Source organism: Microcaecilia unicolor, chromosome 1 (assembly GCF_901765095.1).
Source record: "Microcaecilia unicolor chromosome 1, aMicUni1.1, whole genome shotgun sequence".
Lineage (NCBI taxonomy): Eukaryota > Metazoa > Chordata > Amphibia > Gymnophiona > Siphonopidae > Microcaecilia > Microcaecilia unicolor.
The window spans coordinates 755973612-755987267 of NC_044031.1; the positions used below are offsets into that span (position 1 = coordinate 755973612).

Sequence of the window (13656 nt, forward strand, 5' to 3'; positions counted from 1 at the left end):
TAGCGTTAAATAATAACGGTGAGATTAAAGTAGCCAAATTAAGGAATTCAATGTTGATTAGTTCTAATACAAATCTGATGGTAAGTCTTTTATGAAGGATTCTTTTTATAAGTCTCGTTGAATAAGGTAGTTTTCAGTGACTTTCGGAAGGCTGTCAGATCATATGTTGATTTTAAGGCAATCGGTAGTGCATTCCAGATGTAGGAGAAGCTGGATGCATATAATGATTTGTATTTTAGTCCCTTACAGTTGGGGTAATGAAGGTTTAAGAAAGTGCATGAACAACTTTTTGTGTTTCTTGCTGGTAGGTCTATAAGGTCTGACATTGGTCCACTCCACAAAGAATTGGGACAATTGCCTTCCGATCATCTGCTGCAAAGAGTGAACCGGGACCCCATCACTGTGAGGAATGAGCAGCCGAGGAGGACCTGGAACCCTGTTTGGAAGCTCATTTGTCCAAACGAAAGGAGCGCTTCTGTTGATACCCGGGCTTCTGAAAAGATGACGACTACCAGGCCAATACCTCTTGGTGTCCTTAAGTCTGAAGCAAACTTGCAGAGTTCTAAAGGAGCTTCTAGGCTTGTACAATTTGTACTTTGTTCACTCTGTACATTCTAGGTACACCTAGTTTATTTTCTTTATGACTAGCACTGAACTAGTTTCTTGGTATTTGCGGGATATAAGAATTGAATTGATATTGATATGTATTTATCATTTGGATTTTTATTATGTTTTTCCTGCTGGCTGTATAAGATGATCTTGACCAAAATTTGTGAGATATAAATATGTTACTCTGGATCCTTTTTTAAATTTTGTGCCTTTAAAAAAATTTATTTTATTTTTTTAATTTTAACTTCCTCCTCCCCTCCCTGCAGTAGAGCAAACAACATAGTTGAGTCCACTCTCCCTACACAAGTTAATTTTCACCTCCCACTGGGTGCACGTGTCGCTTACCCACAGGATTAAGTTTAAAATGTCAAAGCTTGACCTCAGAAAATTGCAGCATATAAAGGACAGAGACAAATGGAGACCAACAGGAAATCTGCCAAAATAAACAGGATCTCTTTGACCAGCAAGTCCAGTGAGTTTCAGGGGTAAGAAACAGGTAAGACAGATGCAGTTAAAACAATCTTGAGCAGCTTTCCACCGCTGCTGTGAAGACAGACATGAATAACTTTCAGAACCACCAGGGACACGTGCTATAGGATGCGGCTCTGACCTTCATGTGCTTACCCACTTTAATCACAGCTGCAACATGACGTGCATAGACAGGCTAGGGTCCCTGAGAAAGCTACTGCAAAGTTGGGGTGGGGGAGGGTTGGGGGCTCAAGGCCAAATATTTGGTATTTGCTTACATCAGTGCTTCTCAACTCAGTCCTCAGGGCACACCCAGCTAGTCAGGTTTTCAAGGTATCCACAATAAAAATGCATGTGATAGATTTGCACTCTTAAGGAGGCAGTGCATGGAAATCTCTCTCATGCATATTCTTTGTGGATACCCTGAAAACCTGACTGGCTGTGCCCCGAGGACTGGGTTCAGAACCCCTGGCTTACATGACATATAGAAATAGCTGGGACCTAGAACTGACATTAACAGACATTTAAGATCCTAACAGCATGAGCATCCAAGTCAACACTGGGATAAAGCTGTCTGGAGTGGTGATGACAACACAAACAGCTGTGGAAATGGTGTATCAGGAATCTGAGATGCTGTTGGGATAACCTTCATCGAACAACCAATGTTAAAACCCATGACTTAATGAGCACAAAAGTCAGATGTCTTGGCAATGGCTTTGCTAGTTTTCTGGCTGTGGTACCCTACAACTGGACAGTCATGGGAGATTAGAGGTTAGGTGAAGGAAAAGACAGGGGCTGGGGTGAGTATATGTTGGGATACATGCAGGAATTTTTATATTCCACTACCTAAGTGGAAGAATCTTTGTACAGTAGACTGCATGGGCCAATCTGGTCTTTCTATCATTATTTACTAGGTTACTATTTATAATACTGAGAAAGATGGAGAAATTAGGTCTTACCTGATACTTTTCTTTCCATTAGTCCTTCTCACTATTCCAGAACCTGTGGGGATAGTTGTGTCCATCAACCAGCAGATGGAGATAGAGAACTGAAAATTGAGCTGAGACATCCCTCTCTTGGCATCCAGTCCAGCTCCTTAGTATTTATGTAGACAAGCAGTAAGGATAAACTGCGAATAAACACAACAACCTTAAACCATTCGCTAACCTATAATCAGAAGAGTAAACGTGTGGACCTCTCTCATCTCTGGAGAACTTGTAGAAAACAAGAGATATGCAGAAAACACCATGCAAAGTGAAAGTAATTATCTGACCTGCTAGTTTGCACCAACTAAACATCAGAAACCTTGGGCAGGCTCTGGAATAGTGGGAAGAACTAATGGAAAAGAAAATTATCAGGTAAGACTTAAATTTCTCCTTCCATTACACAGCGTCTCCACTATTCTAGAACCTGTGGACTATTCAAAAACAAATCCTTAGTGGCTGGGATCTTGGTGCCACTGCCCTGAAACCAAAGCCCCCCAAACTGACTTCTGAACACTACTACTACTTGACATTTGTAGAGTGCTACTAGGGTTACGCAGCACTGTACAGTTTAACAAAAAAGGACAGTCCCTTCTGAACACGCCACAACGTTCACCCTGTAGTGCTTGGCAAAGGTATGCAGTGTCGACCACGTTGCCGCTTAGCAAATATGCTCCGGAGACAGTAATCTCTGCCCAGGACGTCGCTGTACACCTCATAGAATGAACCTGCAAAGCCTGAGGAGCCTGCTTCCCCACAAGCAAATATGCTCAAGCAATAGTCTCCTTTAGTCATCTAGCAATTGTAGGCTTGGAAGCCTAAGGTCACACCTCTGCTTATCAAAAACCACAAACAATCTGTCTCGATTTGCGAAACTCATTCGTGACTTCCAGATTTATAATGAGGGCTCTACGCACACCAGGAAGCTTCAAGGAAGAATAATGAGCTTCTTTATCTTCTCTGTGAAAGGATGGAAGCTCCACAGATTGGCTGAGGTGAAATGCTGATACCACTTTTGGAAGGAAGGAGCCGTGTACAGAGAGACCCCTGCCTCCAAAAAGCAATGCTGTCTTTAGTGTAAGATCTTTCAAGGAGGCCTTCTGGAGAGGCTCAAAAGGAGGCTTCTGAAGAGCCTGAAGGACTTGGTATATGACAGGAGGTCGCAAGCGGCCCACTCCCTGCAAGAATCAAATGATATCCAGGTGAGCCACAAGAAATGTCTTCCGTAGTTGGCCACTGAAACAGGCCAAAGCCACAACCTGAACTTTTGGAGAACCCAGCTCCAATCCTTTCTGAAGGCCTGCCTGGAGAAAGGCTAGGATGTGTGCAATCTGAGCAGAGAATGGACAATGTACGTGCTCAGCCCTTGCACGTCCTCCACATCCTCGAATATGCCATAGATGTAGTGTTTCCAAGTCTGAAGCAATGTAGCAATGACCAAATCAGAATAACCTTTTCGTCTCAACCAAGCCCTTTCAATAGCCAAGTCATAAAACCAAAGAGGCATGGATCCTCCATGAGAACTGGACCTTGCTTCAGTAGGCTGTGTACCTGCGGAAAATGGAGAAGATTCCCATCCAGTGGACCCCTGTGTAATGTGATCCTGTTCAACATGTGGCCTACCATGGGCCAAGGAAGGAAGACATACAGTAGATGTGTCTCTGGCCATGGCTGAAATAGGGCACTGATCCTCATCGAGCCCATTTCTTTCCAATGGCTGAAGAACTTGAGCACTCTGGCATTCCTTTTCGTTGGCATGAAATCCAGAAGCGAAGAACCCCATTGGTCCACTAATAGCTGAAAACCCTGGCTGGATACTTACCATTCTTCCAAGTCCAAGGAGTACCTCCTGAGAAAGTCCGCCTCCAAATTCTAGGACCCAGACAGCAGAGATGATTTTTCTCTAATTCATAAGGGAGGCCGCCTCCACTGCCACTGGACAGCTGCAAGTCCTGCCTTGCTTTTTGATATATGCCACCAACGTCACATTGTCGGAGAAAATTCATACCAGGGCCCCCACCAGAAAGGAAGCAAAGTCACGTTATGGCTAAGGGAGCTCTGACTGTCAAATTCCTGGGCAACAACAGCAGCATACTCCATCTGGCAACCAGCATTCAAGTAAGATGAAGGTTGTACTTTTGTGACACTGGAGACTGGTGGCTGAGAAAAGACTTCTGTAATGGCTGCATATAAGCCCTTGCCCATGGCACAACTTCCATTACAGCTGTCACTAAAGAACCTGGGCTCGCCTTGGCTGAAAAGACAAATCTGTTGAATTAGCTTTGACCTCCTGCATTCCGTGAGGAAGATCATCTCCCTTGCAGTATCAAATAGAACGTTCAGGTACTCCAGCAAGGAATCTATGGTGGCCTAAGCCTCAACTGCCTTAGTTCCCTTTCGACAAGGAGACTGCAAGGAGCGACTGGGCGAGAGAACTTCAACTGTAACCTTCTGCAAGAATATCCAGAACCCATTGTTTTGATGTGATTTTGGCCCACTCCTCCAAAAACTTCTGAAGATGTCCTCCCACTGGAGGAAGAGGACCAGGCATGCATCATCGCTAAGTTCTGGAGGCACTGGGTATCCTAGCTGACCAAGAGGAGGACTTCCATCCCTTTGTGCAAAGGGAAGAATGGTGTGCCTGAAAGTGGGACTTTCTGACCATATTGCTAACGACCAAGCCGGTACTCTGCTGTTTCAAATTCAAGAGCCCCCTGAAGACTGACGACCAGAGGCTTTCGGTTCATCTTCCAGGAACCACTGTAGCTTAGTTTCCCCGAGTTCTTTCACCAAGTTACTGGTATCTTCTCCAAATAGCCACTTGCCCATAAGGGCAGAATAACTGACTGATGTTGCATCTGCTGCCCAATGCCAATTTTTTGTTGTACTGTGACAGCCAAAGACATACTGCGGACTGTAACCCGTAACATATCATAAATAGCATCCACTAAGCAGACCAAACACGCTTCCAGCTGGGTGTTATGGAGCCCATCTTGTGCTGCAGACTGCTGATGCCACTTCAGGCATGCTCTTGCCACGAATGAGCTGCACACTGTTGCTCCAAAGAGGCCACTTCAAAGGCTTGTTTCAGTGAGCCTTCTAGCATCCTATGATGTAGGTCTTTTAGGGCAATGCCCAACAGCAAGGTGGTTGTCTCAGTCACTGCTGTAACCTGGGAACCGAACCTGGGAAACTGCAATCTATCTTTCTCCTCCGGAACCAAAGGGTAGAAGCGAGCCATGGCTCTTCTCACTCAGTCCCTCGTCTGGTCAGACCCATTCTGCTGTAATCAGGTCCTGAATGTCTAGATGCATCAGGAAGGCCTTAGAAGGACCACTAAGCCCCCTTATAGTAACATAGTAGATGACGGCAGAAAAAGATCTGCACGGTCCATCCAGTCTGCCCAACAGGATAAACTCATATGTGCCACTTTTTGTGTATACCTTACCTTGATTTGTACCTGTCTTTTTCAGAGCACAGACCGTATAAGTCTGCCCAGCACTATCCCCGCCTCCCAACCACCAGCCCCGCCTCCCACCACCGGCTCTGACACAGACCGTATAAGTCTGCCTAGCACTATCCCCGCCTCCCACTACCGGCTCTGCCACCCAATCTCGGCCTCCAAAACTGAACACAATACTCCAGGTGGGGCCTCACCAACAACTTATACAGGGGCATCAACACCCCCTTTCTTCTGCTGGTCACAACTCTCTCTATTCTGCCTAACAACCTTCTAGCTAAGGCTACCGCCTTGTCACACTGTTTCGTCGCCTTCAAATCCTCAGATACTATCACCCCAAGATCCCTCTCCCTGTCCGTACCTATCAGACTCTCACTGCCTAACACATACGTCTCCCGTGGATTTCTATTCCCTAAGTGCATCACTTTGCATTTCTTCGCATCAAATTTTAATTGCCAAACCTTAGACCATTCTTCTAGCTTCCTCAGATCCTTTTTCATGTTTTCCACTCTCTCCTGGGTGTCCACTCTGTTACAGATCTTAGTATCATCCGCAAATAGGCAAACTTTACCTTCTAACCCTTCGGCAATGTCACTCACAAATATATTGAACAGAATCGGCCCCCGCACCGATCCCCTGAGGCATTCCACTACTCACTTTTCCCTCCTCCGAGCGAATTCCATTAACCACCACCTTCTGGCGTCTGTCTGTCAACCAGTTCCTAATCCAGTTCACCACTTCAGGTCCTATCTTCAGCCCATCCAATTGAAGAGCCTCCTGTGGGGAACTGTGTCAAAAGCTTTGCTGAAATCTAAGTAGATTACGTCTATAGCTCGTCCCTGATTCAATTCTCCTGTCACCCAATCAAAGAATTCAATGAGATTCGTTTGGCACTCCTGATGCCAAACCAGAAAGCTGTGCTGAGACCGCTGCTTTTTAACATATCTGCTTTTTAACATATTTATAAATGATCTAGAGATGGGAGTAACTAGTGAGGTAATTAAATTTGCTGACAACACAACATTATTCAAGAGGATTGTGAAAAATTAGAAGAGGACCTTACGAGACTGGGCATCCAAACGGCAGACAACGTTTAATGTGAGCAAGTGCAAAGTGATGCATGTGGGAAAGAGGAACCCAAATTATAGCTATGTGATGCAAGGTTCCACATTAGGAGTCACTGACCAGGAAAGAAACCTAGATGGCTATCATTGATATGTTGAAACCCTCTGCTCAGTCGGCGGCAGTGGCTAAGAAAGCAAATAGAATGCTAGGTATTATTAAAAGCAAAAATGAGGACATTATAATGCCTTTGTACCACTCCATCGTGCGACCGCACCTCGAATATCGAGTGCTATTATGGTCACTGCATCTCAAAAAATGATATAGTGGAATTAGAAAAGGTACAGAGAAGGATGATGAAAATGATAAAGGGGATGGGACGACTTCTATATGAGGAAAGGCTAAAGCGGCTAGGGCTCTTCTGCTTGGAGAAAAGTCGGCTGAGGGGAGATATGACAGAGGTCTATAAAATAATGAGTGGAGTGGAACGTGTAGATTTCCACTGAAGTCTTGCAAGGCCTCCGCTTGAAGTCTCAGCAGCCATTTTAAACAAGTGGTGGCAGCGAGATGGATCAGCGGCAGCGGGCAGGAAAGAGTGGGGATCTTTCCTGCCCCGAAGCAACTAGACCACCAGGGTGATTTCAGGTATGTGCGGGGAGGGAAAGTATAGGTCGGTTACCCTTGTGGTTCTGGGTCCATCCCCGCGGACCTGAAGGGGATCCCCGATGTCCCTGCTTCCATGCAGCTCTCTAAACCAGAGGCTGAAAGGTGTGCCCATCCACCTGCTGGGGACAGAAAATACTGAGGAGCTGGACTTGGTGCCAAGAGAGGTATATGTCAGCTCAGTTTTCAGTTCTCTATCTCCACCTGTTGGTTAATGGACAACTGTCCCACAGGTTCTGGAATACTTTGAAGCTATGCAAAGGAAATACGGAATAAAGACACTCCCCTGTAAATCTGTTTTCACTTACCAGACATCTGAGTGGGTAGTGAAGACACCGTCCTTAAGAGACTCAGGAGACATCCACCGCACAGGCAGCAAACCTTTTCCTCCTTTCCGATAGTAATCTGTCTCATATATGTCTCGTGTCATGCCAAAATCTGTATCCCAGTTGAGATAGGTAAAGGGGATGGGAATAAAAAAAAAATTTGCAACATTTTAACCAGAACAGGAAGCTAACCCCAGAAAGGAGGGTGGACAGCATAGATGCACTGAGAGGTCAAATCACATGGCAAATAGAAGGGGAGGGAGGGGTTATCCAACATGAGTGGCAGTAAATTTAGCTATTTATTACTACTCTCTATTTTTCATGGTTTGGGAGCAAAGGTTTGTGGTTATTTTGACCTCAGCACCTTCCTAGAAATCTTTCCTACAGTTTACTCTTCATATATGATTTACAATTTATATACATTAGTGGGAATCTCTTCTGGTCTGCTGGAGGGTCAGTTCAGCAGTCACTCCACGCACCCCCACAAGTACTCAGACTCATAAGAGTGGGGAATGGCTAGACAGAAGAAGTTTATATATAGCTTAGGTTCTGTTTAACCAACAAGTAAATCAGGCTTGCCCCAAGTTCAGTCCTCAAGGGCTGCAAAAAGCTCAGGTTTTCAGGATATCCCTAATGAATATGCATGAGAAAGATTAGCTTGCCCACTATTATCCACTGAATTCAGATCTCACTCATGCATATTCATTAGGGATATCCTGAAAACCTGGTCTGCCTGAGCCCTCAAAGATTGAACTTGTACAAGACTGACTAAATAATTAAAATAAAAATGTTTTCTTCTTAAGGCTGCTTCTAAAGTTTTCTTCTGCAAGGTTATAACACTCCTGCCTGAAAATGGTGTTCTCTCATCCTCCCCGGTGAGAACAAGTAGTATCAGGAGCTGCTTTCATCTCCCCCAGGTTCTCTGGAATGGTATGTTCCTAGGTGTCTGAAGCAAGGGGGAAGGGAGAGACCAATGAGCATCTGAGGGGGTGAGAAACAAAGAGGAAATCACTCTGCTCAAAAGAAGGGTATGAGTGAGACCACAGGAGAAGACTTGGAGGGAGTTAGAGGCTGCTCAGGGTGGGGAAGTGGAAAGAGGGAAGAAATGAGAGCAATGGAGAAAGGGCATTAGCTGCTCAGGGAGGAGGGGAAGCTAAGAGAGTGAATGCACAGGAGGAAGAAACTGAAGATTGCTGAGGGGTGGAGATACAGTGAAAGACCAGCGTGAATAAGGAGACTGTTCAATGGTTGGAAAGTTTAAACAGTTTGCTGAGGTGGGGGAAACAGAGAAAGGCGAAAGGGGATAAGCAGTATAAAATGTTTTGTACATTTTTGGGATCTTGCCAGGTATTTGTGACCTGGATTGGCCACTGTTGGAAACAGGATGCTGGGCTCGATGGACCTTTGGTCTTTCCCAGTATGGCAATACTTATGTACTTATGTATGTACTTATGATGTAATGCGAAGCAGTGATGATGTAGGCTGGGAGAACATAAGGTTGAAGTGGAGGAAGGGGGAATTAAACTTAGTAGCAGTAGATTATAGACTACTGAACAGATGCAAACACACAAAAATTAGTTATCCCAGCAGTTCCCAAACTCTGCGCCGCAGCAAACTCTCAGGGGTGCCGCGGCGCATCGCTCCCCTCCCGCAGGTCCAGCATCTGCCACTTCCTTCTCCTTCCCCCACCGCCACTGCAGTGCTTGCAGCTTACATTTTTGGGCCGTCTGCGATTCACAAAGGCACTGCAGGGACTTCCCTCTGCCACGTCCGGCCCTCACAACAGAACATTTGCATCAGAGAAGACCGGACATGGCACACTGGAAAGGCCCCGGAATGCCTACGTGAATTGTGGACGGCCCAAAAATGTAAGTTGCAAGCACTGCAGTTGCGATGGGGGAAGGAGAAGGAAGCAGCAGCAATCCTGGACCTGCAGGAAGGAAGGTAGCGAGCGATGCTGCAGGGAAAGGGAGACATATGTGGCCGGGGGGGGGGGGGGGGGGGGGGGGGGGGGGGGCGGCGCAAATTGAAAAAGTTTGGGAACTCTTGAGTTATCCTATTTGTGATTATTAATCCACCATGTGATGGACTGGGTTCGGTTGGAAGGTTTATGTTTGTTTGCAAAATCTTCTACCCTACGATATTGTGGCATCATCCGTTTGAGGTTCCAAGGGTCCCCCTTAAGCTACAGCGGACCACCAGTTTTCACCTTATCCTTTCTGAACCAATGAATGGCTTGAGGCAGTATTTCAATCAGACCTGCAGGAGATGCAGAACTTGCAACACAACAGTCACCGAGATCTGTAATCTGTGAGAGGAACCTACAAAGCTGTTTCCTTCACTTTAAATTCTGTATGTCCAAATGAGCAAATTACCCCTGCTAAATCGATGAGCACTACAGTAATATGCTACCCTTGTCACGAGTGTTGTGTTATACAACTTTCCTTGAAAGCAAGATATGGTGAATATGATATGATCGATCTTTGCAACACGCTCAAGATACTAGCGTTGCAAACATTGGGTTTGTCCTCAATATACTACTACAACTTTGTTTATCTCGGCCTTCCCAAATGGTATTTGAAGGTTTTGGAAATTCTTCAGGTTATCAATAGAAATCAGACAAAATAAAACATGGAAAACATTGTTTACAGAAAAATGTTGCGTCTCTCTCCTTGTTTATATAAATTGAACTGGTTGCCATGTGTAGAGAGCAAAATTTAAAATTCTGGCCTCAAGTCTTTAAGATATTAAGGGACCCTTTTACAAAGATATGGTAGGGCTACAGCGCAGGGGGGGGGGGGCACTTCCCAGCGGTAATCATCAGCACAGCCACATTGCTGCGTGTTGTCCAATTACCGCGGGACAGGGGCGTAGCCAGACTTCAGTGGGAGGGGGATCCAGAGCCCGAGGTGAGGGGGCACCATTTTAGCCCCCCCCCCCCGAACACCAACTTTGACCCCCCCCCCCCCCGCCAACGACCTTCTCGACCCCCCTCCTGCCGCAGTCGCCTACCTTTGCTGGTGGGGGCACCAATCCCTGCCAGCCGAGGTCCTCTTCTTCTGGCACAAGGCCCTCTTCTTCCGGCGCAAGGCTTTCATTCTATTTCTGTGAGTCTGACGTCCTGCATGTACAACGTGCAGGATGTCAGACTCTCAGAAACAGAACGAAGCCTTGCACCGGAAGAAGAGGATCTCGGCTGGTGGGGGTTGGGGTCCCCCGTCAGCAAAGGTAGGAGATGGCGGCGGGGGGTTGGCGGCAGGGGGGTTCAGGGCCAAATCTATGGGGGCCCAGGCCCCACGTAGCTACACCACTGTCGCGGGGGTTAGCGCGTGAGCTCTTACCGCCAAGTAAATAGGAGGCAGTAAGAGCTCACGTGGTAAACAGCCAGACGCTAATTTGGAACTTAGCACCTGGCCATCAATGCCGTAAATAGAATTTCCAAAACTGTTCCCAGTATCATATGCAACTCATATGTCTTAAACTACAACACGTCATTTTAGTAGTATGGATCTTCAGAAATAACACCACAAATGCTGCAGAATGAACTTATCTTAAGAAGCAGAGTGTACATCGTCACTGATCCAAAATGATTTTTCAAGAATTTTTTGTTTGAATAGCATTGCTGTTAAAAAAAAAAAATAAAAAAAACTACTTAGCTTCAAAAACAGTCAGAACCTCTGCTAACATGGCCAGGTTTCGTTTTTCTTCTTCAGGGAAGAGGTTCAATTTAATTTTTCTCACTTCATATTCAGCTTCTAAGAAGAAAAATGAAGCCTGGCCATGTCGCCAGAGTTTCTGACTGTTTTTGAAGCCAAGTAGCTTTATTTATTTATTTTTTTACAGCAATGCTATTCAAACAAAAAATTCTTGAAAAATCATTTTGGATCAATGATGATTTAACTCTGCTGGTTAAGATAAATTGATTCTGCAGCATTTATGTTGTTATTTCTGAAGATCCATACTACTATTAATCCGCAAACGAACCTTTTCCGGAGATGGGAAGGCGGTAGAACTAGAGGACATGAAATGAGATTGAAGGAGGGCAGACTCAAGAAAAATGTCAGGAAGTATTTTTTCTCGGAGTGAGAGTGGTGGATGCCTGGAATGCCCTCCCGCGGGAGGTGGTGGAGATGAAAACGGTAACGGAATTAAAACATGCGTGGGATAAGCATAAAGGAATCCTATTCAGAAGGAACGGATCCTCAGAAGCTTAGCCGAGATTGGGTGGCAGAGCCGGTGGGGGGAGGCGGGGCTAGTGCTGGGCAGACTTCTACGGTCTGTGCCCTGAAAATGGCAGATACAAATCAAGGCAAGGTATAAACAAAATGTAGCACATATGAGTTTATCTTGTTGGGCAGACTGGATGGACCGTGCAGGTCTTTTTCTGCCGTCACCTACTATGTTAACTAAAATAACATGTGCTACAAAATTAGTTTAAGACAAATGAGTTGTGTACAAAGCTGGGAACAGTTTTGGATATGCTTTATGGTCCCCTAAACATTAAGATTTCATCCTATTTGATTTCTGGTAAATAGAATTTTTGCATTCATGCAGACATGCTGTGGCCCGAGTGCGTGGGAAACTCACAAACTAAAAGTAAAGCAGGCCACGTTTTTAGCGTGTCCTTGTAAAAGGATCCTTAATGGCCTCAGGCCTATTTATTTTACAGTGGTGCTGCAGACGATTGCTCTTTGGGGGAAGAGGGGGGCCTCTAAAGGTCCTATATAAAGTTCAGATGGAACCTTATGTAGGATCCAGGCATTTTCCTGAGTGGTGCCCACTTTTTGAACAAACTTAGCCTTTGGGCTTGTGCGTTAAAAACGATTACGATTCTGGAAACATGCTAAAGCAATGTTCTTTGAACAAGCATTTGAAGATTTGATTTCGCTCTTTTTGATGTTCATACCCTTGTTTTATAGTTGTGTTGTGTGTGTAATGTTGGTATTTTGTTTTATGCGTTTATGTTTTATTCTAGACCTCTTTAAAATTAATTGGTGCGTTTTAAATATTTTTTAAATACATACAAATAGAGATCATCAGAAGGTGGATGTCACGGTTATAAAGACACTGACCAAAAACAGCTTATGGACATTACAGAAGATTCAAGTTACTTTCCAGGGTTCAAGCACAGCAGTTAGTGATGGAACTTTGCTTTTTTTTCAAGCTACGTCGTCGACCAAATTACCGCACAGAGATACTGGAACTGAGTGAACTATCTGGGAAAACTTTCCAGGGTTTTATAAAAGAGAAAAAACAACCCCCCCCCCCCCCCCCCAAAAAAAAAGAAGCTATAATCAAACCATGAAAGCATTACGTCAACATTCTGCTTACATATCGGACATCTACTTTAGCAAGACAGAAGAGTGAAGGAAAAGATACCTCCGATTTTCACAGTGAAGTCTTCTGCCACCATACAGTTCCTAGCAGCAAGATCCCTGTGAACAAACTTGTTGGCGTTGAGGTAGGCCATGCCATCAGCAATCTCTCCTGCCATCTGGATCATTTTCTTCAACGTCGGAGGTGACTGCCCTGCACTGCTCTGATTGGGGGACATCGGAAAGGACATGTTGAGTGACCTGACTGCGCAAACATACATACAATATTTCCATCCCCACTACGGAAGCAGCAAGCTCTGGCTACTCGGAGCACCACAAGCCAGTTTTGCTAACAAACCTAAAGGACCAGTTCTGAAAGCAGCTTGTCATTAGACAGAGCACAGACATCTGTTTAGTGGGAAAACCACACACTTTGTTCTCCAGCCACATCAAGTGTGGCTACAATAGAAACACCCATGGGCACTCCCCCACACTACCGCTTTCTATTTTGGGTAGTGTAAAAAGAAGCTGAAAGAAAACAAGTTACTTTGGTTGCAACAGCTCTGTTGTTTTTTTTCTTAGAAATGCTAGTTTTATGCTATTTTTTTTTCGGCACTAAAAAGGATACTGTACTTGAGAGGAGTTTTCTTCTATGCATGTGAAGTATTTTTCCCCCGAGAGATCTGAGAGAGAAATACTTCGACTTGACCAATTCAGAGTTGGGAGAGAGTTTAAATTCCAATGCAAAATATAACGCTTACATCATTAAA

General features: G+C 45.0%; 1 protein-coding gene across 1 annotated transcript in view; it reads right to left on the reverse strand.

Annotated features, from left to right (window-relative positions):
- The window catches only part of IGF1R (insulin like growth factor 1 receptor), a 665430-nt gene that overhangs the window by 22240 nt on the left and 629534 nt on the right, over positions 1-13656 (reverse strand). Inside the window, exons 18-19 of the mRNA XM_030189730.1 lie at positions 12951-13110; positions 7554-7683 (exon numbers count right to left, since the gene is read on the reverse strand). Coding sequence (XP_030045590.1) covers positions 7554-7683; positions 12951-13110 — 290 coding nt within the window. The remainder of the gene's footprint in view (positions 1-7553; positions 7684-12950; positions 13111-13656) is intronic.